The 24,278-nt window shown below is 42.2% G+C and overlaps 1 protein-coding gene across 1 annotated transcript; it reads left to right on the top strand.

Moving 5' to 3' along the window:
• The first annotated feature begins 1,670 nt into the window (after positions 1–1,670).
• PGK1 (phosphoglycerate kinase 1) lies at positions 1,671–23,719 on the top strand. Its single transcript, XM_033201815.1, has 11 exons — positions 1,671–2,036; positions 7,864–7,912; positions 11,409–11,566; positions 11,683–11,827; positions 14,967–15,070; positions 15,704–15,823; positions 20,275–20,389; positions 20,635–20,814; positions 22,324–22,501; positions 22,780–22,878; positions 23,239–23,719. Exons 1-11 carry the CDS (start codon positions 1,972–1,974, stop codon positions 23,277–23,279), a joined length of 1,254 nt encoding a protein of 417 aa, XP_033057706.1. The 5' UTR covers positions 1,671–1,971; the 3' UTR covers positions 23,280–23,719.
• The last annotated feature ends 559 nt before the right edge of the window (positions 23,720–24,278 follow it).

Genomic DNA, 24,278 nt, shown 5'->3' with positions numbered 1-24,278 from the left:
CTAGAGGGTATTTAAATCCCAGAAACTTCTGTAATCAAGCTCTTGAGCTGCTTGCTCAGGCCTGTTCTTGCCCTGTAGAGTATACTTTTGAAACCGCCTTTGCAAAAATCATAACTGAGGAAATTATGACAGTGAAAGAGATCAGACCTAACCTACCTTATCTTCCTTCTAACTTCTAAAATGTCTTTGTTCATTCCTGGGTATAGGCCAAACTAGCCTTGGGAAAGAATTTATAGTGTAAACTCTGAGAAAAAATTGATAATAGCCCTTTCCCCTTCTTGGCGGGGACCAGATTAGAAATTACGGTTTAGGGACCATGCAGCCTCCAGCTGCAAAAGTCTGAATCTCCCCAAATTGCTCCTGGGAATAACATCACCATTGCAAAACCTAAGATCAGTGCTTGAGATGTTTTGCAGCCCCTGCATTCTCATGCAGCAGAGGACACTACCCAGACTGATAATCTGGCTCAACTAGCTTCACGATCCCACCCAGGAAGAACTCATTTCTGCAAGAATTCACTTCGACCTCCTGTTATTTCATCTTCATCCCGACCAATTAGCACTCCCCACTTTCTCAACCCATACCCGCCAAATTATCCTTAAAAACTCTGATTCCGGAATGCTCAGGGAGACTGATTTGAGTGATAATAAAACTCTGGTCTTCCGCACAATGGCTCTGCGTGAATTACTCTTTCGCCATTGCAATTTCCCTGTCTTGATAAATTAGCTCTGTCTAGGCAGCGGACAAAGTGAACCCATTGGGTGGTTACACTTTCGTTTTCAATACATCTCTGCTTTTATTGCTTAATTCTTTCCTTGCTTTGTGCATTTTGTCCAGTTCTTAGTTCAAGACGCCAAGAATTTGGACACCCCCACGGGTAACAAGACTACAGGTGCCCGCCACCACATCTAGCTAAATTTTTGTATTTTAGTAGAGATGTGGTTTTGCCATGTTGCGCAGGATGGGTTTTTTTTTTTTTTTTTTGTATTTTAGTAGAGATGGGGTTTCGCTATGTTGCTCAGGCTGGTCTCGAATCACCTGGCTCGAGCAATCCGCCAGCCTTGGCCTCCCAAAGCGCAGGGATTAAAGGCGTGAGCCATGGCGCCTGGCCCACTGAACTTCTGTGTGCATCAGCTACTTCATTTGCCTAATGAGGATGAAAGTAGTCACTTCTGCGTTTTGTGAGCTTTGGTTAATACACGAAAAATGCCATATGTGCTTGCCATTAGCATCCATCATGCCATAACCAAAAAAATTACACTGCATTTTTATTTTTAAAAAGGTGGGGGCCAGAGTGGACCTGGGCCTTTTCCAACTTATGAGAGGTCTCTTATTAAGTAAGACTTAAGTAGCAGAATTCCATGAAGGGAGCTGGGAAACCAGGATTTTCTAAAAGGAGGTGGAATTTGCATTGATCCTGTAGGGCAGCTGCGAATTCCACAGGATAGGGGGTGGAGCCTTTTCCAGGCAGTCCTGGGCTTACGCTGGTCTGCGGCTGCTCGGGCGCGCTTCCGGGAAACGCAGCGGCGCCGACCTTATGTCTCGCGCATTCTTCACGTCCGTTCGTAGCGTCACCCGGATCTTCGCCGCTTCACTTGTGGCCCCCCCACCCCCCCGCGATGCTTCCCGCTCCGCCCCTAAGTCGGGAAGGTTCCTTGCGGTTCGCGGCGTGCCGGACGTGACAAACGGAAGCCGCACGTCTCACGAGTACCTTCGCAGACGGACAGCGCCAGGGAGCAATGGCAGCGCGCCGACCGCGATGGGCCGTGGCCAATAGCGGCTGCTCAGCACGGCGCGCCGGGAGCAGCGGCCGGGAAGGGGCGGTGCGGAAGGCGGGGTGTGGGGCGGCAGTGCAGCCCCTGTTCCTGCCCGCGTGGTGTTCGGCATTCGTCTCGTTTCCCGAGCGCACGTCTGCAGCAGACTCCCGGGTTGTCCGAATCACCGACCTCTCTTCCCAGCTGTATTTCCAAAATGTCACTTTCTAACAAGCTGACGCTGGACAAGCTGGATGTTAAAGGGAAGCGGGTCGTTATGAGGTAATTCTGCACGTTTGCCTGCATGGCCTCTGTGCTCTGTCGCAAACCTCTTTGGCCTGAGCCGACTTGTTCTCTCGTCTGCTCTACGTCGCTTTTAGCTTTTGGCTGGGCCCCACGGGTCCTAGGCTTGGAGGGGAGGCTGCTCACGGGTTTGGTGGTTTCTAGCCGCATTTTCTGCAGCCCAGAAAGCAGCCGAAACCCCCTTCGGGGATGGGTCCGACTAAGGAAGGGCTGAGATTGCTGCTGGGACCCATTTTGTCCTTTTTCCTATTGGTGAAATGCAGTTCCGTTGCCTCCACCTCCCAGTCGGCTAGATGAGACTTAATGCTTATCCTGCAAATCTCTAGGCTTCAAGGAAGGGACCTTGAAAGGTCATCTTGTTCATTTCCCTTCCCCCACGCTCCTAGATCGTCGCAGACAAATGAGAAACGGCCCACATCTCACAGGTCCCTGCACAAAAGGGTATCTTTCCAAGAGGATGTTGATTTAACTGTTCAGGAGTAGACCCCCCAGTCCCCTACCACTAAAGAATTGGGGTGGGAGGGTAGGGCGGGGCGCACCGGAGGAGGCCCTGCAGAGCTTATGTAACAGGCCTCTGCTGCCCTGCAGCGTGGTATCGTTGGACTCTTGGGCACAGGATTTGCATCAGATTGTGACATACTAGGTAATGGTAGAGCAGGGTGTGGCTGCTCATACTTGCTGGCCTCCAACCTCATCCCCACGTGTGGCTAGAAAATCAGAATTTTAAAAGTGGGAGAAGGTTCCTTGTGCACTTTGGGTCTCTTACTCTGCGCATGTGGATCTCTGGTCACTTGCCAACACGGCTTCACTCTTATCTGCCAGAATTGTTGGTCTAGTGTGGAGCTTTTGCCTTTATCCTTTTTGTCACGTGCGGTGTATTTGTGCATGCCAGGAGCAAGGTGCAGGAGGATGAGTCGGTATGTAACTGATGGACTTGACTGTTCATATACCTTAACAGGATCCAAGAGTGGTGTTTTTGAGGGGTCATAAAGGTTTCTGTTCATAGCATTTTGCAACCTTGACCTTTTTGGGAAGTGGTTGATTGATGGGTAGGCATGTGGCTGGTGTAATCTAGCCCCTTTTCCAATTTGGGCTGGTTCAAATGAGGGCTTGTGTTGGATATTAACAGACAGATAAGTCAGTAGGAGATCTCCCTTTACTCTAACTTTAAACATACGAGGACACGTTTGAGTTAGGGAGTGTATGGGTACTCTAAAAGTACGTGTAGCTGTCCCCTTCTCTCTAGTTTCACTTTGGTCAGTATTACTTTGCAGGTAACCTCTGCCCTGCTATGGAGATAGAATAACCCAATAATTTACGTCCATGAAAAATACCTGGTTTCCACATTTTGGCATAGGCCTTTGTAATCTGGACAAAGTAGGAATCACAGCCATGTTAGTACTAGAAGAGTGCCCTTTCTGGCCCTCATATAATCCTAATAAAAGGGGATAGACCCTGTAAAAAACAGGACAGGTGTACATTGGCATGCAACTAGCTTTTAGGTTTTAATTAGTTCCTTGCATCTCCCTGTGTTCGAGGCTGATTCTTCCAGATGCATGGACCAACTAAAAGACAAGGAGTGGGACATCATGCGGATAACCTTCCTATAATTGCAGTCTTGGGCTTTATTTCCTCTCTCTGTAGGGAAACTGGCTTGAAGAAGCTAGCTAGGGGTGGGATTGTAGGAGCTGCTTAACTTTTCTCCCTCTGGACCTAATAAAGTTTCATTTAGCACACACCAATCCAAAGCCTTGAAATGATTGGCTAGTCATGTTTTGCCGATGGAAAATGACCTGTTCAGGGTTACTGAACTACCAAGTTGGTGGCAGAGCTGGGAGTAGAATTTGGGTCTCCTTGGCTATCAGCTAGATCCTCTAGATCAGCTAGATATTCGAGACAATATCAGCTAGATATTCGAGACAATAACCAAGGATACGTTGAAATAGACCTTTCGCCTGTAATAGACCTTTCTCCTGTAATCTGGATACCTTCTTATTTAGGCTGAGGATATCGTTCCCTGATTATTAATGAATTTCTTGTGAACAGAGAGTTTCGTTGTAGGCCTACTTTTTTGGAGGTGCCTAGGCAGCCATGTGGTGTCAGCTCAATTCTTTTTTGTTTCAAAGTGGTGGTTGCTGGCAGTGTTTCCGGAGTGGGGCTTCCTGAGTAGTGGCTGCCTCATTTGTCGTCTTTGTCCTGCAGAAGTGAACTCTGGTATTTGCTGACTCTTCTGGTCCACCGGTTTGGATTGCCAAGGGAAATTGATTTGTTGAGGGAAAATGGGGTAGCCAGAAACCTCTGACTTGTTAATTACCAGGTTCCATCTTAGTTTTTTAGGACTCCCCAGTTGACTTTACAGCCTCTTTGAATACACTTCTGCTTATTTTTGTGGTAATTTCCTTTCTTTCTCTCATAGGTTGCCAGTCATCCTTTGCTTGCACTTCCTTTTTGCTTGCTCCTGCCTGTTTTTTTAAACCTCACTGGTTTTCTCCAACCTGTTGTAACTTGTAAAGAAACTGCTTTGATGTAGTGGGAAGAGAAACAGGAAAAAATTGAGAGCAGAGAAAAAGTCTCTAAGACACTCACAATATCCCAGTTTTCCATGTGGGGCAGTGAAGCATTGATGGACATGGTTCCTTTGAGAGTTTTTAGTGGAACTGGACCTGGGACCTGAGATTTCAGGGGATAGAGACTTGATATTCTTATTCCAGCTAAACCAGTATATTTTTTAATGTTTTATTTTGAAATAATTAAAGATTCATGGGAGGTTACAAAGTTAGAGAGGTCTTGTGTTCACCCATTTTCCCCCAATGAATGCATCTTACCTAATTATAGTACGATATCAAAAGTAGGAAATTGCATTGGTATAAAGTGTGTGTGGTTCTATGCCATTTTTACATGCATAGATTTGTGTAACCACCACCACAATCAAGATACAGAACTATTCATTCAATCACCACCAAGATCTCCTTCTTGCTACCCCTTTATAATAATAACCACCCCGTTTCCTAACTCCTGGTAACTACTGATCTGTCCACTGTTTCTAAAATTTTGTCACTTCAAAAATACTATACAGTTAGAATCACGTGGTGTATAACCTTTTGGGATTAACTTTTTTCACTTAGCATAATGTCCTCAAAATTTATCCACATTGTCACATGTATCAAAAGTTCATTCCTGTGTATTCTTGAGTAGTATTCCATGGTATGGATGTATCATAGTTTCTTTAACTATCATTGAAAGGTATTAGGGTTGTTTCTGATTTGGGGCTATTACAAATAAAGCTGCTGTGAACATTTGTATACAAGTCTTGGTATGGACATATGCTGTCATTTTTCATGGGTAAACACCTAGGAGTGGAATTGCTGGGCCACATCCTTTTGAGGTATCATCCCCAGACTGTTTTCCAAGGTGGCTGCAGCATTTTACATTTCTACCAGCAGTATGTGAATAATGAGTTTCTCTGCATCATTACCAGCACTTGGTGGTGCTATTATTTTTTATTTTAGTTATTCTTCGTTCTGATGGATATGTAGTAATAACTGACTTTGTGCCTGAAGTAAAGCTCAGGAGTGTTATAAGGAAACGAAAAAAAAAAAAGGAAATTGTGCATATTTTATGTAAAATGGAACAAGTAGAATCTGTAGGCAAGAGCAGTTCCTGTGTTGGAGTCCTCAGAGGAGAAGTAAAAGCAGAGCTGTTTGAGTGTAGGAGATGAGGGGAGGTAATCCAGAGGGCATTGAGGAGAGAGTATAAACCAAGTCTAATTCATTAGTAAGCTGACACCATGGCAGCTAGGATAGATGAGACAGATTCTTAGGTGTCTCTGCCCAAAGATATTTCTCTCTGTAAGGGTTGGGGGTAGAGAGTAGCACTACAAGAAGTGGCTTGTGCCCATCCTTTTGCCATTAGTCCTTTTGAGCATAGGCCTTCTGGGAGGTTGCATGGGGCAAAATGACCCATGGTAATGGGATACTCTCTCTTCTTTGGAATGTACTTTAAGGCTGGCAGGCACCTTGTTCAGGATATTTAAAGAAGACAGAGAATCAAGTGGCCTGAAGCAAAGTAGAGTGTATTTCTTTCATCAGAGGCTTACTGCCTTTAATTTTGAAGACTTTAAAACATGTTTTAATATAGAATTATTTTTCTTCAACCTACCTTTGGAAAGGCTGTTCTTCAGTGAGGTGGATTGGAGTTCAGGCCTAGTGGATATAGGAAATTGGTGGTCTTCTCAGTATGTCTGTAGTAGTTTGTAATTGCCTTAGCCTTAGAGAGGAAGGGGTATTTAAAAAGGCAGATGAAAAAGATGGAGGCTTATAATCAAGGATAGCAGCAGTCTTCTTGATTAGGTCATACTTCACTGTAGTCCCTTTGCAAGTGATGCTAGTTGTTTTAGTAGTGGTTGATGTACTTGTCAAATCACAGAATTACATGTTGGAGAAACATATAACAACTACTAACACTTTTATGGCACTTACTGTGTGTCAGGTACACTTCTAAGCACTTTACAAATTGCTGGCTGACTTAATTCTCTCAATAACTACGAGGTAGATACTGTCATCCCCATGAGAAAAAAATCACTTAAAAATGATCATGGTAGGCACAGACCTTAAAAATAGCTACTATACATTATTGTTTTCATTCACATTGAAGTAGGCTGAGGTTCCAAGGAGTTCAGAATAATTGGTTCTTAAGAATGGTAACACAGTAATCTGTTGGGTAAGAGAGACTGCAGTGCATTATTATCTTGTGTCATCTTGGTTACTTCCCTTCTAATTTGCCTGTTTGTCAGGTGGGCTGGGGCACATGTCCCACCCTCTCTTCTCAGGCTTTTTGAAAGAGGCTGTCTTATGTTAGTGTGTATTGCTTGAAGGACCCCTAGTCTTAAGGCCCCAGACTTTCTCCAAAAAGAATGATTTTCTCAGGCCGGGCGCGGTGGCTCAAGCCTGTAATCCCAGCACTTTGGGAGGCCGAGACGAGTGGATCACGAGGTCAGGAGATCGAGACCATCCTGGCTAACACGGTGAACCCCGTCTCTACTAAAAAATACTAAAAAACTAGCCGGCGAGGTGGTGGGCGCCTGTAGTCCCAGCTACTCCGGAGGCTGAGGCAGGAGAATGGCGTAAACCCGGGAGACGGAGCTTGCAGTGAGCTGAGATCCGGCCACTGCACTCCAGCCCAGGCGACAGAGCGAGACTCCGTCTCAAAAAAAAAAAAAAAAAAAAAAAAGAATGATTTTCTCTTAGTGTGTTTTATTTTTCCAGTTAATTTTTTTCTCCAGTCATGTTAGTTTCACGAGGACCAGAAATAGTATCAAGGGAATTAGGATCAAGATGCATTCCTTATTATTCCTCACCCCTCCAGCTGCTACCCAGATACTATTGTGCCAGACCCAGACAGGTATCTTTTTAGATGGAACTGGCTTTAGCTTCCCAGATCTTCAGGGCTAGTTCCTGTGATTTAAGTTAGGTTTTATTTTTTTTAAATTCTTTTTAAAGTATGAGTACATACCTAAAAGGGCACAAATCACAATTTCAAAGAATTACCACAGAATGAGCACGTTTGTATGATCACTGAGGTTAAGAGATAGAACATTACCAGAACCCCAAAGCCTCTGGTGTCCTATCCCAGTCACCACTCCCTCCATCCTCCCCATGACTAACCACTATTTTAACTTTTAATGCCACTGATTATTTTTAAGATGAGATTTGAATTTCCGACTTATTTAACTGGTTCATTAAAAGTGCATCTCCTAATCTTTGATGGAACAATAAGTTGATCATGGTCTTGAATCTTTCTTTTTTAGAGTCGACTTCAATGTTCCTATGAAGAACAACCAGATAACAACAACCAGAGGTAAGGTCCCTGCTAAGCCTTGAGCTGGGTTTAAATGTGTGGGTACATAGGATGAAATGTTTTTCCTTTCATATTGTGTTATGGAACTGTAGCAACTTGAGACATACGATTTTGGCTTTCTATCAACCCACTATCTGATCTGCTTTCTTATTTATGAGAATATACAAATGTAAGCAAAATCTTTAAGAAAGTGATTCCCTTCCCCTTGTTTTTTGAAAGTTAGAAGAATTTGGAGTTCATTTTTTTTTTTTGAGACCCCAGATAGGGTCTCACTCTGTCACCCAGACTGGAGTGTAGTGGTGTGATCACGGTTCACTGCAGCCTTAACCTTCTGGGCTCAAGCAATCCTCTGGCCTCAGCTTCCCGACTAGCTGGGACAACAGATGCATGCCACTACGCCTGGTTACATTAAAACAATATGTTTTTGTAGAGATGGGGTCTCACTGTGTTGCCTAGGCTGTTCTGAAACTCCTGGAATCAAGTGATCCTCCTGTCTTGGCTTCCTAAAGTGCTGGGACCACAGGTGTGAGCCACCACACCTGGCAGAGGTATTCATTTTTAAAGAATATAAAAGTTGGCTGGGTGCGGTGGCTCACACCTGTAATCCCAGCACTTTGGAAGGCCGAGGCAGGAGGATTGCTTGAGGCCAGTAGTTCGAGAACAGCCTGGCCAACATAGTGAGACACCATCTCTATAAAACACACAAAAATAAAAAGAATATAAAAGTTTAAAGTTACTTGGCTTCTCTTGCAAAATGAAGAACTATGTAAGAGAAGGATATTAAAAGTACCAGTAGTTATTAAGGTTATGTGTAGTTTTACAAGCCCTCATTCCAGATGGCTTAGATAAAGTCAATTTTTGAGAATTTTCATTTGTTTTTGCTTCTAAAAAACAAACAGGAAAGACTTCAGAAGTGCATTTTCAGTTAGTTTAGCTGCTCCAATGTCTTGGATCCTAGATTCAGAAACAGAAATTTTAAGTGAGAGTACTGCTCTTGCTTTTGACTAGATTGTAAAAGGTCTTTATTTATTTTTGTCTTTACTTTTTAATTTTTAATTTTTGTAGAATATATATATATGGGTTACATGAGATATTGATACCATCAAGAAGGTTTTTATTTAATTTTTTTTTTTTTTTTGAGACAGGGCCTTGTTCTGTTGCCCAGGCTGGAGTGCAATGGCACGATCTTGGCTCACTACAGTCTCTGCCTCCTGGGCTCAAGTGATCCTCCCATCTCAGCCTCCCAGGGAGCTGGGACCACAGGCGTGGGCCACCACACCTGGCTACTTTTTTGTATTTTTTTTTTTTTTTTTGTAGAGACAGGGTTTTGCCATGTTGCCCACGCTGGCCTTGAACTCCTGGACCTTGCCCACCTTGGCCTCTCAAAGTGCTGGGATTACAGGCGTGAGCTACTGTGCTCGGCCTATTTTAAATTTTAAATGAAGGGTTGTATTGGCAAGGTGCTTTCCAATGATGTAGACCAGTGGCATCTAATAGAAATATAATGTGAGTCAAATTGTATTAATTAAATGAAAGGGACATTTAACTTTTTTGGTACTAAGTCTTCAAGATCTGGCATGTGTTTTTATACTTACAGCACATCTCAATTTGATCTAGTTATATATCTAGTACTCAACAGACACACAGACTAAATGACTGTCGTATTGGATGGTGCAGGTCTAGACCCAGAACATTTTCAGGTATTGGTCCCAGAATAGAGCCTGTCATTTTGCCAAGCACATCCCTTATATCTGTTAAATATTAATAGCATAAGATATTTTAGAAATATAACTTTTTTAATCATTCCATTCTTTGCTCAGATGTCATATTATCAGACTGTTCCTGGCCATCCTGTCTAAAAATCTCCTTTACCGTTGTTCTCCAATTATTTTTGTCCTCAAAAGTAGGGAGACAAAAATGAGGAACAATGGTGTGTTTTTTTCTGTATCTCACCATCTGATGTATTACATGTACACACACATACGTACATGTTTATTGTCTCTCTCCATTAGAATTTCACTTCCATGAGAACATAGACTTTTTAAGAAGTTTTCCGTTTCATTCTCAGAACCTGGAATGATGCCTGGCACAAAAGAAGCATTGACTATTTGGTGAATAAATAAATGCTTTTCTTTATCAATTTTAATTTCTTATAAACTGGCAAAATGGCAAGTTAGTAGCAGGTTTGTAACAAAACTTTTAAATGTCTAAAGGGAGTTAATTTTTTGATTAATTTGTAATGTAATAAATGTGATACATTATGGAAACCAAGCTCTGTACAGTGCAATTATTTTTTCCTACATAAAAAAGTGACTTAGTATCTGTTAATATAATAGGTGCAGAAAAGTTACTACATGTTTTTGATTTTTCCCCAAATTTCCTTTGATGGTTTCAAGATTTGAGAATTTTATGTATTTTCCATAGTCACATAAGAAGAGTGTGTTCAGGGGTGCCCAAGACCACCCACATATCTCATGATGATTTACTAGGATTCAGAGTTGTTCTCATGGCTAAAGTTTATTACAGTGAAAGAATGCATGACAAGATTAGGAAGAGGAAAAGACCATGGGGCAGTCTAGAGAAATCCATGGGCTTCCAGTTTCCCGTGAGGGGACACATCAAGTGTTTTTCTTCAGCTGTGAAAAATGCAGTAATTGTCTGCAATATTTCTGCCTGGAGAATCCTGCTAGAGACTCAGATCCCAAGATTTTTGTTGGAACTGGTCATGTAGGTATCCTCTGCCTAGCAACTACCAAAATTCCAAACTTTGGCTGGGTGTGGTGGCTCATGCCTGTATTCCCAGCAGTTTGGGAGGCTGAGGCTGGCAGATAACTTGAGCCCAGGAGTTCAAGACCAGCCTGGACAACATGGCAAAACCCCTACAAAAAATACAAAAACTAGCTGGGCATGGTGGTGCATTCCTGTAGTTCCAGCGACTTGGGAGGCTGAGGTGGGAAGATCACCTGAGCCCCCGGGGAGGTTGAAGCTGCAGTGAGCCGAGATTGTGCCTCTCCACTCCAGCCTGCTGGGTGACAGTGAGACCCTGTCTCAAAAAAAAAAAAAAAAAAATTCTAGACTTCTAGAGTGGGGCAGGTGTTCAGCATAAATCACCATGTTTGTATAGATAGTCTAGGAAGAGTGAATAGCCCTTGTTGGTCTTGTCAGTTGTCAGTTAACTTTGAAAGCCAAGTTCCAGATACCAGCCAGGATCCAGTCTTGCAAACAGGTCCTTCTGTAGATAGCAGCCTCAGGCCTGCTGTGTTAACTCTTTTCTGTGAAAGGGGCAGATACATAATGAGATTGTACAATCCTAGGTGGAGGGTTGGCATTGTATTTAACTTCTTCCCCTAAGGACCACCATTGAATTACTGATAAGTAGATTTGAAGGAACTTGGAGAAGAAAAGGAACTTTATGCTTTATGAGATTATCAATAAAGTAGTTCCCAGTAATTTCTAGGACTAACTTCCTTCTGTTTGTTGTCTCTTTTTGGTTGCAGGATTAAGGCTGCTGTCCCAAGCATCAAATTCTGCTTGGACAATGGAGCCAAGTCGGTAGTCCTTATGAGCCACCTAGGCCGGCCTGATGGTGTCCCTATGCCTGACAAGTACTCCTTAGAGCCAGTTGCTGTAGAACTCAAGTCTCTGCTGGGCAAGTAAGTGCCAGGCTCTGGTGGTGGTAGACTTTGTGGTGGGGGAGGTTGTCAAGCACGTTGTTACTGGTTCTTAACTTTCAGACTGCTCAAGTGTCTTCATCTCTTCCTCTCCTCAGGGATATTCTGTTCTTGAAGGACTGTGTAGGCCCAGAAGTGGAGAAAGCCTGTGCCAACCCAGCTGCTGAGTCTGTCATACTGCTGGAGAACCTCCGCTTTCATGTGGAGGAAGAAGGGAAGGGAAAAGATGCTTCTGGGAACAAGGTAGGACCTGTGATTTTGACATTATTGGGGATGAGGGCCTGAGTCTGTAAGAGACTGGTTGAAGAATAGAGAAAGCTCATTTAGTTTTCCTTAGACACCTTTTATTGAAGTATACAATACACAGCTTGATGGATTATCTCAAAGTAAACACACTTGTGTAACCACCACCTAGGTCAAGGGATAGAATATTACCAGCGTCCCAGAAGCCCTCCTTCATGTTCACGTGATGTTTAAATATGTTTGAAAAGTATGTGAACACCTTTGTTGTGGAAGAGTATTCGAAAGTGAGTATGATGGTCATGATGATGTCACCTTGGATTTAAGGCATTTTCTTAAGACGTATAAAGCATGTTCCTTTAAATCTCTCTTTAAGATAAAGAGGTACAGGTATCACCTTATTTCATAAAGAAACTAAGCCTCAAAAAAAAAAACTTTAGTTTCTGAAAGGCAGTCATATGATTAAAGTTAGAGGCAGTGGTGCTGTTGGTGGGCTTTAGAGCTCAGCCCATTCAATCAGCAAACTTTTTCTGTAAATGGCCAGATAGTTAATATTTTAGGCTTTTTGTGTTGTGCAGTCACTTCCGTCTGCATATAGTCTCTGTTGGAACTACTCATCTCTGCCGATGTTGTGCAAAAGCAGCCTAGATAACTCACCAAACAGATTACTGTGAACTGACAACTGGAATTCAAATATTCAATGATAAAACTGTCTCTTTGCAGATGATTTTGAATTTGCCCATTGGCTAGAAAGGAAGCTGAAGGCATTTTTTAGTACTTTCCACTATTCTGGTCTTCAGTGTCTCAGAGAACAAGATGCTCCGAGTCTAGTATCTCAGTCTCCTTTGGCTTCTCACATTTCTTAAGGTCATTGGGAGTGCCTGCTTTCAAGCAGTTTCTGTTTTTAGCACCAAAGGTGCTGGTCTTGCCTTATCCTGCTTTTGGCATGGTCTTGCTACAGTATTAGGAGTCAAATGCTGACCTAAAATTTGTTGTCCTTTTAAACTGGAATTCATGATGCATGAACTCTAGGGCTTAGAAGTGGCAGGAGGCAATGGGCAAATTGAAGCAAAACTTTTTATTTAGGAAATGATGAGCTGACTGTGCTAGTCTATGACTGTTTTAGTTAATTGACTTGACATTCACTATCCAATGGCTTTTAATACCTGAAATTTCAGGAGTCAGTCCCAAGTTCAAAATGGATTAAAAAAACAAAGTGAGGCTGGGCACGGTGCCTCACACCTGTAATTCCAGCACTTTGGGAGGCTGGATCATGAGGTCAGGAGTTCAAGACCAGCCTGGCCAACATGCTGAAGCTCCGTTTCTACTAAAAATACAAAAAAGTTGGGCATGGTGGCAATTGCCTGTAATCCCAGCTACTCGGGAGGCTGAGGCAGGAGAATTGCTTGAACCGAGGAGGTGGAGGTTGCAGTGAGCCGAGTTTGCGCCACTGCATTCCAGCCTGGGCAACAGAGCAAGACTCTGTCTCAAAAAAAACCACAAAAACAAAGTGAGGACATGAGGACATAAACATTTTCTCTTTATCCAAAGTGCCCACATTGATCTTTTAAGGGTCTTCTCTTTCTTCTAGTTATTTGCAGATCAGTAAATGAGAAATGAGTTCTGATTGATATTGTTTATTTCCATGGCACCTTTGTTCATGAAGAGCTTTCAGTTTATCCCGTTTTTCCTTAAATATCTTTTTAAAGAGACAGGGTCTTGTTCTGTTGCCCATGGTGGAGTGCAGTGGCATGATCCTAACTCGTTGCAGCCTCAAACTTGTGGGCTGAAGTGATCTTCCTGCCTCATCCTCGCGAGAGGACTACAGGCACATACCACCATGCCCAACTGACTTTTACTTTTTTTTTTTTTTCTGGTAGAGACGGGGTCTTGCTATGTTGCCCAGGCTCATCTCGAACTCCTGAGCTTAAGTGATCCTCCCATGTTGGCCTCCCAAAGTGTTGGGATTATAGGTGTGAGCTACTGCCCCGGCCTCCTTAAATAGTTCTTAAATGGAGGGGTTATTATGCCTTTTTGACAGAAGGGAAAATTTCAGAAAGAGCAACTTCCCAAAGGTTACACAATGAATTAGTGTCAGAGCTGGACATAGAACTCAGGTCTCCTTACATTTGAGCATTGTTATAATTACTACATGTGTCATCTTCCAATCACTAGTGGCAGATGTTATTCTGTTCTAGAGAGGTTATGGGAGTGCCACAATCTTCAATTTTAGCATTAGTGCCTCAGCAATTCTTTGAGTCTTTAGGGAAAAGCCCCATTTTTTATGGCAGTCCCCTTCACCTCCTTGATACATAGGAGCATAGGAGTGGGCAGTGACTAAAATGAACATCCGCTTTGTGCTGTGTACTCTTCTGTGTCACGTCTCCTTTCATCTGGCTTGCTTCCTGTGCATCTTTGCTTAATCTCCTGCCAGAGACTCTGTTTTGCTTATCCTCCCATCTTGCTTTCTGTCCCCTTTGGGGTATCCTTTGATGGCAAGCTGACATTTCAAAGCTCTATGTTTAACTTCTACATTTTCTTCCTCTCTCTTTTTGTAGAAGTATATTTCTTGTGTTCTCAGATGCCTAGCTTCCAGAGAAGGCCATAAAATACCTCTTTGTCAATGTAAAGTATTTCTTAAGTCCTTTTCTGTTGTCATGTTTCCATCTGCCTTCTCTGTCCCAGCTTGCCCTTGTTGCTTTTATAAGGAATATGTGTGAGAGCCCCTTTCACTTCACAGAAAGGCCTTGGTAGCCAGCAGCTGAGTCAAGTATGATACTATCACAAGGAGAATGTTTAAAAGGAGGAACTAAGTCAAGGAGAGGGAAGGATAATCAGAACCTTGAGCTGAAGGCTGGGGAGAGGCTAGTGGGATGTTGTTAACTTCATGTGATTAGAGGTTAAGCCGTTGTTCAGGAATATTAGGTTTGCAATTTGAGGGAAGTTAAGGGAGAGTAGAAACACGTAGAAATGACCAAAGTACCTGGAATATTTGGAAGAAAGAACACATCCTACTGCTGGTTGTAAAAAAAATCACTGTCCCACCTACTCAGGGTCTTTAGAGATGTTTAAGAGGACTCTTGGTATATGAAATGCTTTTATAGTTGTCTTTGGAGCTATCACATTTTCTGTTTTTGTTTAGGTTAAAGCCGAGCCAGCCAAAATAGAAGCTTTCCGAGCTTCACTTTCCAAGCTAGGGGATGTCTACGTCAATGATGCTTTTGGCACTGCTCACAGAGCCCACAGGTACCAAGAACCTTGTTGACTACCACACTAAGAATAGCATTCCTGTTTACTTGAGTAGCCCAAGCTCTGGGTTGCTTTTGGAGAGTCCTGTATTATACTGTAATCCTTTCAGCTTCTCTAATTGGAACTGCCACTGTGGCTCTTGTTGAGTAGCTCTCATCCAAAAAGCAAATAAAAGTAAAAAAATGTTGGTGACTGTAGAGCCTTTTGTGGAGTTTCAGGAAGAGGTTGCTCTTTCTCACCTTAGATACTTTGTACAGAGTTATCCTTTTATGAACGTTATAAGATCAGACTCTCATGCTGTCAGTAGGAAGCAAATTGAGGAATCCTCTTCTGCTATCATCAACCGGCCAATTACTCATCTGTGATTTGCCCTTTGGCTTGCTGAAGAGTGTTAACTGGGTATCTTAAATTCTACCTAAGTTCATTACTTTTTACTCTTTACCCTTGACCTTGCATTATTAGTTAAAAATCTAACTTGTACCTAAGTGTTTTTTGTTGCAATGTAGGGATGAAAACCATGATTTCTTGCAGTCCAAAAGTAGAACTATTTTAGTGATAAGGAGCTGGCCTCTAGGACTAGGAGGAATGATAGGGATTGACTAGAATTTGAATGTCTTTGATCTTTTCTAGCTCCATGGTAGGAGTCAATCTGCCACAGAAGGCTGGTGGATTTTTGATGAAGAAGGAGCTGAACTACTTTGCCAAGGCCTTGGAGAGCCCAGAGCGACCTTTCCTGGCCATCCTGGGCGGGTATGAAGAACTCTTTAAGATCATGCTTTAAGTATTGTTTGCCTGGTAGTAGGCCATAACTTGGGTGGTTTATTGTCATACAGCTTAGTCACACTGGGTAACTGAGGAGAATTTAATAAAGGAACTACAGGCTGGGCATGGTGGCTCACACCTGTAATCCCAGCACTTTGAGAGGGCCCAGGCAGGAAGATCGCTTGAGCCTAGGAGTTTGAGATGGGCCCAGCAACAAAGTGAGACCCCATGTCTACAAAAAAAATTAGCTGGGCGGTGGTGGTATGCACCTGTGGTCCCAGCTACCAGAGAGGCTGAAGTGGGAGGATCACTTGAGCGTGGGAGGTAGAGGCTGCAGTGCACTGTGATCACACCACTGCACTCCAGCCTGGGTGACAGAGCAAGACCCTGTTTCAAAATGAGTGAATGAATCAATGAATGAATGAATAAATAAATAAAATACAGAGGTGTGGGTAGGGGTCAGGAAACCGCAAAGGGACAGTACAGTAATTTGGGGCTAGCAACAGGCATCACCATCTCTAGGCCTGAAGGGACAAAGGGAGGGAAATGGTTATCAGAATTCAGAGAGGACAGTTGGTGAGGAGAGAGCTATCTGATGGGAACTGTAGCCTTTGGTCAGAGGACACAAGATCTGGTAGGGAGGGGGAGCGAGGACAATAAATATTCTAATCTTTCAGTCTCCTGCTGCTGCGCTCCCTCCTACCCTCAATTTGGCTGAAACCCAAATGGAAACCAGAGGGCAAGAAAGCTCCTTGATGTAGTCCATGCAGGTCTGCCTCCTGTGACACAACAGGGTAGAGAAGGATAGAAGATGGCTCTGCAGGGAAGAATGGGAAAGATCCACCATAGGTGCTCATCTAGCAATTTTGAAGTGCGTGAGCCTTTTACATACATACAACCTGGCAGGGTATAACTATGAAAACCTCTTCATATGTGTTTAATATATAATTTAGACCTAATTTTCCAGATTACATACCTATTTTATTTTTTCTCCTATAGGGTAAGGCAGCAAGTAGATAATGATTTTCTAATGGCTTAGTTAAACATAGAAATTTCAGAATTGAGGATTGAGAGGAGGATAAATTTTAGGTGATAAAGCAGGGATAGAGAGCCAGCACTGCTTGGATAAGACAACTTCCTGTGACTTGGTGTGGTGATCTAGGTAGCAGCCTCTTTATGGCTGGAGGCCCATTACCCTTCTATGAGCAGAGTTTTTTCCTCCAGGGGAGTGAACATACTCTTTCCTGATGAAAATTGACTCTGGAGTTGGTGTCATTTCGGGTAGTATAGTTGCTTATACTGTTTGGCTCTGTGTCTCCAGCCAAATCTCATCTCGAATTATAATCCCCATGTATTGTGGGAGGGACCTGGTGATTGGATCATGGGGGCGGTTCCCCCCATTACTGTTCTTGTGATAGTGAGTTCTCACTAGATTTTATGGTTTAAAAGTGTTTGGCAGTTCCCCCCTCGCTTGCCTCTCTTTTGCCACCATGTAAGATGACTTGCTTCCCCTTTGCCTTCCGCCATGATTGTAAATTTCCTGAGGCCTCTCCAGCCATGGGGAACTGTGAGTCAATTAAACCTTTCTTTATAACTTGCCAAGTCTCAGGTAGTTCTTTACAGCATTGTGAAAATGGGTTAATACAGTTGCTCTCTAGGCTCTATGAGCCCAGTTTCAGAGTCTTAAAAATAACTAAGGTAGATAAAGGTTGTCGTGTCTTGTTCTTGGAAAAAGATATATATTCCTGGGCTTTGTTCTCCAACTTTCTGTAGACCTGGAATATGGGAGTGAGTGCCACCTAGTGCCACCTTATAGTTAGGTTTTTAGGTTCAGACTGAAGTAGCTGTTATGGGGAAGTGGATATGAGATTTTTTTGCCACCTTTCTTGCAGTGTAGTTTTCCTAGGCCATTAACAGTGTTTGGGAAAACTTTATTTTTTATTAAACAAGCTTTATTGTAATAAACACTCATATGTACAGAAGTTGAGAGAATAGTATAGTAAACTCCCAGGTACCCATTACCCTGTTTCAACAATTAATTGACATTTTTGCTAATCTTGTTTCTTTTATGTCCTGTTTTGTCAGGAATGTATACACACATATATATGTATATATTCCTGACAAAGTGAATACAAGTGAAATAAATATATGTGTGTGTGTGTATCTATCTATATATTTTTTTTCTGCTGCCCAGGCTGAAGTGCAGTGACATGATCACAGCTCACTGCAGCTTTGACCTTCTGGACTCAAGCGATCCTCCCACCTCAACCTCCTGAGTAGCTAGGACTACAGGCATGCATCACCATGCCCGGCTAGTTTTTGAATTTTTTTTGTAGAGACAGGGTCTCACTATGTTGCCCAGGCTGGTCTCGAACTCCTGGGCTCAGGCGATCTGACTGCCTTGGTCTCCCAAAGTGTTGAGATTACAGGTGTGAGCTTATGCCTGTAATGTTTTTAAGTTAGCCTTAGACATCATATACTTTCACTTATGTAGGTTTGAGTATCTCTTATCTGAAATGCTTGGGACCATAAGTGTTTTGGATTTCAGATTGATTTTTGGATTTTGGAATATTTGCACGGTACTTACTAGTTGAGGATCCTAATCTGAAAATATGAAATCTGAAATGTTCCAATGATATTTCCTTTGAGCTCAGACAGTTTTGATCTTGGAGGATTTCAGATTTTTGGAATAGGGATCCTCAACCTGTAATACTCCTGTATACATCTGGTAACTGATAAGCAGATTTCTTTTAAATAATCACCATATTATACCTAACAAATTTAGCAGTTTTGTTACTATGATCTAATACCCAGTCTGTATTCAGATGTTCTTGATCATCTCAGAAGTGTCTTTTTACAGTTGGTTTGTTTGAATAAGGATTCAAATGAAGTCCATGCATTGCCTTTGGCTGTTAGGTATCTCTTGTAATAATCCCCTATTTATTATTTTCGTTTTGTTGATTTGTTGAAGAAACAGGCATTCGAGCTGTAAGCTATTCTTTAGAAGAAATTGAACTCCTTTCTAACTGCTTTCTTCCGTGTGTGTGTGTGTGTGTGTGTGTGTATTTAAAACAATCTATCTTTATTCTTGGTGGTAACCAATCTTTACAACTGAAATAAATAGTAAATAGTTTCTTGCCATCCGTTCACCCACATCACTGTTGTTTCATACCTCCTTTTCACAAATCCTAGCATAGGGTCTCTCACCGGATAGGTATTATCTTGTTTATTGAATGAAGAAAGAAACAGACGCAAGGTGATTTGTCCATGTAAGTGGGATTTAGTTATATGGGAATATTTATGGAAGGCAAGCTATTACTTTGTTTCTCTTTAGTTTGGATCTTTTTTGTCTCATAGGGAGATGAAAGATAAATGTGTGTTTATCTTATTTCCATCTACTAGAAAATAAACTCCCAAAGGGTAGGGTTCTTTCTGTTGCCTTTGCCCTCTGATGTTTCTCAAAGACCTAGAATAGTGCTTGGCACAGAGTAGGTGCCCAGTAAATGTGTTGAATTGGGTGATCCAACAAAAATAAATGCCATAATGAAAATATCCCGGCTGGGCATGGTGGCTTAGGCATGTAACCCTAGTGCTTTGGAAGGCCAATATAGGAGGATCACTTGAGCTCAGGAGTTTGAGACTAGCCTGGGCAACATAGTGAGATCTTGTCTCTACAAAAAAATTTAAAAAGAAAAATTATCCAGGGGTAGTGTTGTATGCCTGTAGTCACAGCTACTTGAGAGGCTGAGACAAGAGGATTGCTTGAGCCTAGGAGTTCCAGGTTACAGTGAGCTATGATTGTACCACTGCACTTTAGCCTCGGCAACAGAGTGAGACTTTGTGTTGAAAAGACAGAGAAAAAAATGTCCCAGCAACTGAGCATAGGGTATGACTTCAGGAATATCTATTTTTGTTCAGTATATATTTATTTAGTATACAGTCTGATCCCTGCTCTAAGGTTAGGATAATTCTGAGTGTATCCAGGATCCCACAGTTAGCAATCGTGCTTAGACACAATTAGCAACCTTGATGCTCTGAATTGTGTGTGTGTGTGTGTTGGGGAGTGTGCAAAATAGATTTGGAACCCATAGTTTCCTTAGATAAGAGTAGGTCTTCTGAGCCCTACTTAAACAAAGAATATGATTTAAATCTGTTGTCCATCAGCTTCTAGGTGGAATTAAAAAAAAAATGTACTGATGGTAAGTGGGGTGAGGAATTTTTAAAAAGATGTACTGATGTCTGGAGCCATACCTTAAAAGGATTTCTTAGAAATGGATTGAGTTTTTGGGTTGGAGAAACATAGAGCAAAGTTAGGCAGTACTTTTGTCACTTTGAGACTTTCTTTGTTCCTGTGCCTTGAAATAGAAACTCAGGTTCTATGTAATATCACTTCTCTAGTCCATTGTTCTTTAAGTGATGATTCTTGCTTTCTCTTCTAGAGCTAAAGTTGCAGACAAGATCCAGTTGATCAATAATATGCTGGACAAAGTCAACGAGATGATTATTGGTGGCGGAATGGCTTTTACCTTCCTTAAGGTGCTCAACAACATGGAGGTAGGAAACCAGTGCCAAGTGGATGTGAAATAGCTCTCCATGATAATAGCAGGTTGTATAAATGTAAAAAGAGAACAGTCTTTTAACATGAGCCCTGAAAACTCCCATTTTTATTTATTTTGGCAAGTCTTTTGTCTTTGCATTGTTCCTTTATACTGTATTGTGTCTGGTTCCTGTCTGCTTTGTGAGGCAGTCTTGTTCTTAGTATAGATGCTGACTTCCATCATTTTGGCTCCCCTATGTAGATTGGCACTTCTCTGTTTGATGAAGAGGGAGCCAAGATTGTCAAAGACCTAATGTCCAAAGCTGAGAAGAATGGTGTGAAGATTACGTTGCCTGTTGACTTTGTCACTGCTGACAAGTTTGATGAGAATGCCAAGACTGGCCAAGCCACTGTGGCTTCTGGCATACCTGCTGGCTGGATGGTGAGTCACTTGAGTGGGTTGGTAGTGTGAGTGAACAGAAACTTTGTGGTATCAATCATTCATTGATTCAGCCAATCAACAAGCATTTTAAAACAATCTCTATCAATCTCTATAGGAGATCTCTGCCAGAGAGGGCTCTGAATATTGCAGTGAGTCCCTCATTATGGAAGAATCCGTGGGAGAAAAGCAGTGCTATTGGATTTCTGGCCTTCAGTAATGTGTTGCAAAACCTTTTTTTTTTTTTTTGGAGACGGAGTCTCACTGTGTCACCAGGCTGGAGTGCAGTGGCACGATCTCAGCTCACTGCAACCTCTGCCTCCCAGGTTCAAGCAATTCTCCTTCCTCACTCTCCCCAGTAGCTGGGACTACAGGTGTGCACCACCATGCCCAGCTAATTTTTGTATTTTTCGTAGAGACGGGGTTCTACCATGTTGGTCAGAATGATCTTGATCTCTTGACCTCATGATCCACCCGCTTCAGTCTCCCAAAGTGCTGGGATTACAGGTGTGAGCCACTGTGCCCGGCCCATTTTTAGTTTTATCTGTTTTTTCTTTATCTGTTTAATGTGTATTAAGTACTTACTATGTGCTGGAGATAGTGTCATGTACTTTCAGGGTTTGGGTTGTTTTGGATTATGTTGCTATCTAGAAAGCTATATAAGAAAACTTTCTCATATGAAAAAATTAATAAGTATACTGATTACAATCAGGGAGAAATGTAAGTGTATATTAAAGACTAATATAGTTGATTTTAGGGTGCTCCAAATATCATTTTGATTGCTGTGTAAAATTGTATCATGTTTTTACCGTGCTAGTTTGCTTATTTTTCTTTTGTCAGGCATTCATGTATTATTTAGTTCAGTGTTTCTCAAAGTGTGTTCCTAAGACCAGCAGTATCAGTATCATTTTTGGAACTTGTTAAAAATGCAAGTTCTTGGGCCCCACCCCAGACCTACTGAATCAGGAACTGGGGGTGGGGCCCAACAGTCTGTGTTTGAATAAGCTCTCCTGGTGATTCTCATGCGTGGCAAAGTTTGAGTACTACTGATCTAGTTCACTGTCATTCTCAACACTATTGACATCTGTTTTTTTGTGGGAGACTGTTGAATTGTAAGGTTGTTGAAAGCATCCTTGGCCACTAGATGCCAGTAGCACCCTCCCAAGTTGCAACAACAACACTATCTCTAGACATTGCCACATGCCTATCTATTGTGAAGGGGCAGAACTGACCCTGGTTGAGAACCATTGATCTAGTCTTCACTAACATAAATAGTGTGGCTAAGAATGTCTTTATTAAATAACTTTTGAGGTTTTCTTTTAGTCTTGATCTTCCATACAGCAGAATTTTTGAGTACAAAGGGCATGAACAGGTTTATAATTTTAAAGACTGAAGGGTACCATTTGGTTCTAGAAGAAATTTTGATGTGCAGTCCTGAGTTCTGTTCTTGGTGGAGGTAGTGTTTAAGTAGCTTTTCTTGATAGCTCATCTTCTCTCACCTCTACCCGTCAGGGCTTGGACTGTGGTCCTGAAAGCAGCAAGAAGTATGCTGAGGCTGTCACTCGGGCTAAGCAGATTGTGTGGAATGGTCCTGTGGGGGTATTTGAATGGGAAGCTTTTGCCCGGGGAACCAAAGCCCTCATGGATGAGGTGGTGAAAGCCACTTCTAGGGGCTGCATCACCATCATAGGTAAGTGGTACTATACAAAGCTACTACCAGTATAAGCTGGCAGAATTCTGATCAGAGGAAGGTGGAGTGGAGAACTTCTTCTGTGTCTCTTTATCTGGGTAAATCTTAAGAACTAAACAGGTAGATAATTTACAGAAGAGCCTCTTGGTAAGATAGAGTTGGGGTTTATCAGCTACCTTTTGGATTGGAGAGCACACTGCCTTACAGTTTTGGTGCCAGTCCGTTTTTTTTCTTTTCTTTTCTCTCTCTTCCCTTTTTACCTGGCTTTCATTCAACAGGTGGTGGCGACACTGCCACTTGCTGTGCCAAATGGAACACGGAGGATAAAGTCAGCCATGTGAGCACTGGGGGTGGTGCCAGTTTGGAACTCCTGGAAGGTGAGGTTCTTCTGTTTTTTGACTTGTTTGGGAGAAGGGCGGGACTGTGTAGTGAGAGGTGGGTAGAATGGAGTGGAGAAGTAAGTAGTGTTTTCATTAGCAGTCATTACTAGCTGGGCAGTACAGAGGAACTTCAGATAAAGCTTCTGGCATCCGCTGAGGTGGGGAGGGACAGATAGAAACTTGTTCTGAGAGTTATGGTCTAGTAGACCTGGAATCCAAAGTGTAAAAGTTGGCCAACTCCTGGCCATATATCCTAAAAAGAGCTGGCATGTTATTGGGAAGATAAAGTGGGGGGAGATCTGGCTTACTGGGCACTATAGTAATGCTGTCTATGTATGTGTGCTCTCTCAAAAACAGGTAAAGTCCTTCCTGGGGTGGATGCTCTCAGCAATATTTAGTACTTTCCTGCCTTTTAGTTCCTGTGCACAGCCCCTAAGTCAACTTAGCATTTTCTGCAACTGCACTTGGCATTAGCTAAAACCTTCCATGTCAAGGTTCAGCTAGTGGCCAAGAGATGCAGTGCCAGGAACCCTTAAACAGTTGCACAGCATCTCAGCTCATCTTTACTGCACCCTGGATTTACCTACATTCTTCAAGATCCCATTTGAATTTCTTAGTGACTAAACATTGTGCATTCTAGAGTGCATATATTTATATTTTGCCTGTTAAAACAAGTGAGCTGTGTTAGCTTAGTTCTCTTTTGATGTAGGCTATTATGATTAGCTTTGTCACTGTTTCACTACTCAGCATGGAAACAAGATGAAATTCCATTTGTAGGTAGGGAGACAAAATTGATGATCCATTAAATAAACAATAAAAGTGTCCACTGAAACCGTGATTTTTTTTTTCCTGTCATACTTCGTTAGGAAGGGTGAGAATAGAAACTTGAGGAACGCATTGCTGAATGCGAGAAGTGGGGCAGCAGCAGTGGAGAGATGGGACAATTAGATAAATGTCTTTTCTTTATCAAGGTCCTACTTTATGGCAGACATTGTGCTAGTGCTTTTATTCTAACTTTTATGTTTATCAGTTACACATGATCATAATTTAAAAAGTCAAGGCTTGTAACAAAAAAGCCCCAGCCCATTCCTCCCATTCAAGATTCCCACTGCCCAGAGGTGACCACTTTCAATTCTTGAGTTTTTCAGGTACATACCTCCATGTTTCTAAGTAATATGCTTATATTGTTCACTTCTTTTTTTTATTTTTTAAAGAAATCTATCTTTCATACCATGGAGGAAGGCTCTGTTTCACATATATTTCTACTTCTTCATTCTCAGTATAGTTTTGTCACAATTATAGATTAGATCAAAAGTCTTCATACCTAATACTCACTGCTGAGCTATGTAGTATGCACGATTGAATTTACTTATGTAACTTTTATTGTCTTTGGCGTT

The sequence above is a fragment of the Trachypithecus francoisi genome, unplaced genomic scaffold, assembly GCF_009764315.1.
Source record: "Trachypithecus francoisi isolate TF-2019V2 unplaced genomic scaffold, Tfra_2.0 Lachesis_group6, whole genome shotgun sequence".
NCBI classification, from domain to species: Eukaryota; Metazoa; Chordata; class Mammalia; order Primates; family Cercopithecidae; genus Trachypithecus; species Trachypithecus francoisi.
The sequence above is the reverse complement of the archived record's forward strand: the minus strand, read 5'-3'. Positions and strand labels throughout refer to the sequence as shown.

Excerpts from the sequence above, each read along its gene's own strand:
- PGK1 (XM_033201815.1), top strand. The coding sequence starts at position 1,972 with ATGTCACTTTCTAACAAGCTGACGCTGGACAAGCTGGATGTTAAAGGG. Across the intron at positions 15,071-15,703 it reads ACTGCTCACAGAGCCCACAG|CTCCATGGTAGGAGTCAATC; the intron begins GTACCAAGAACC and ends GATCTTTTCTAG. Across the intron at positions 20,390-20,634 it reads AGGTGCTCAACAACATGGAG|ATTGGCACTTCTCTGTTTGA; the intron begins GTAGGAAACCAG and ends TCCCCTATGTAG.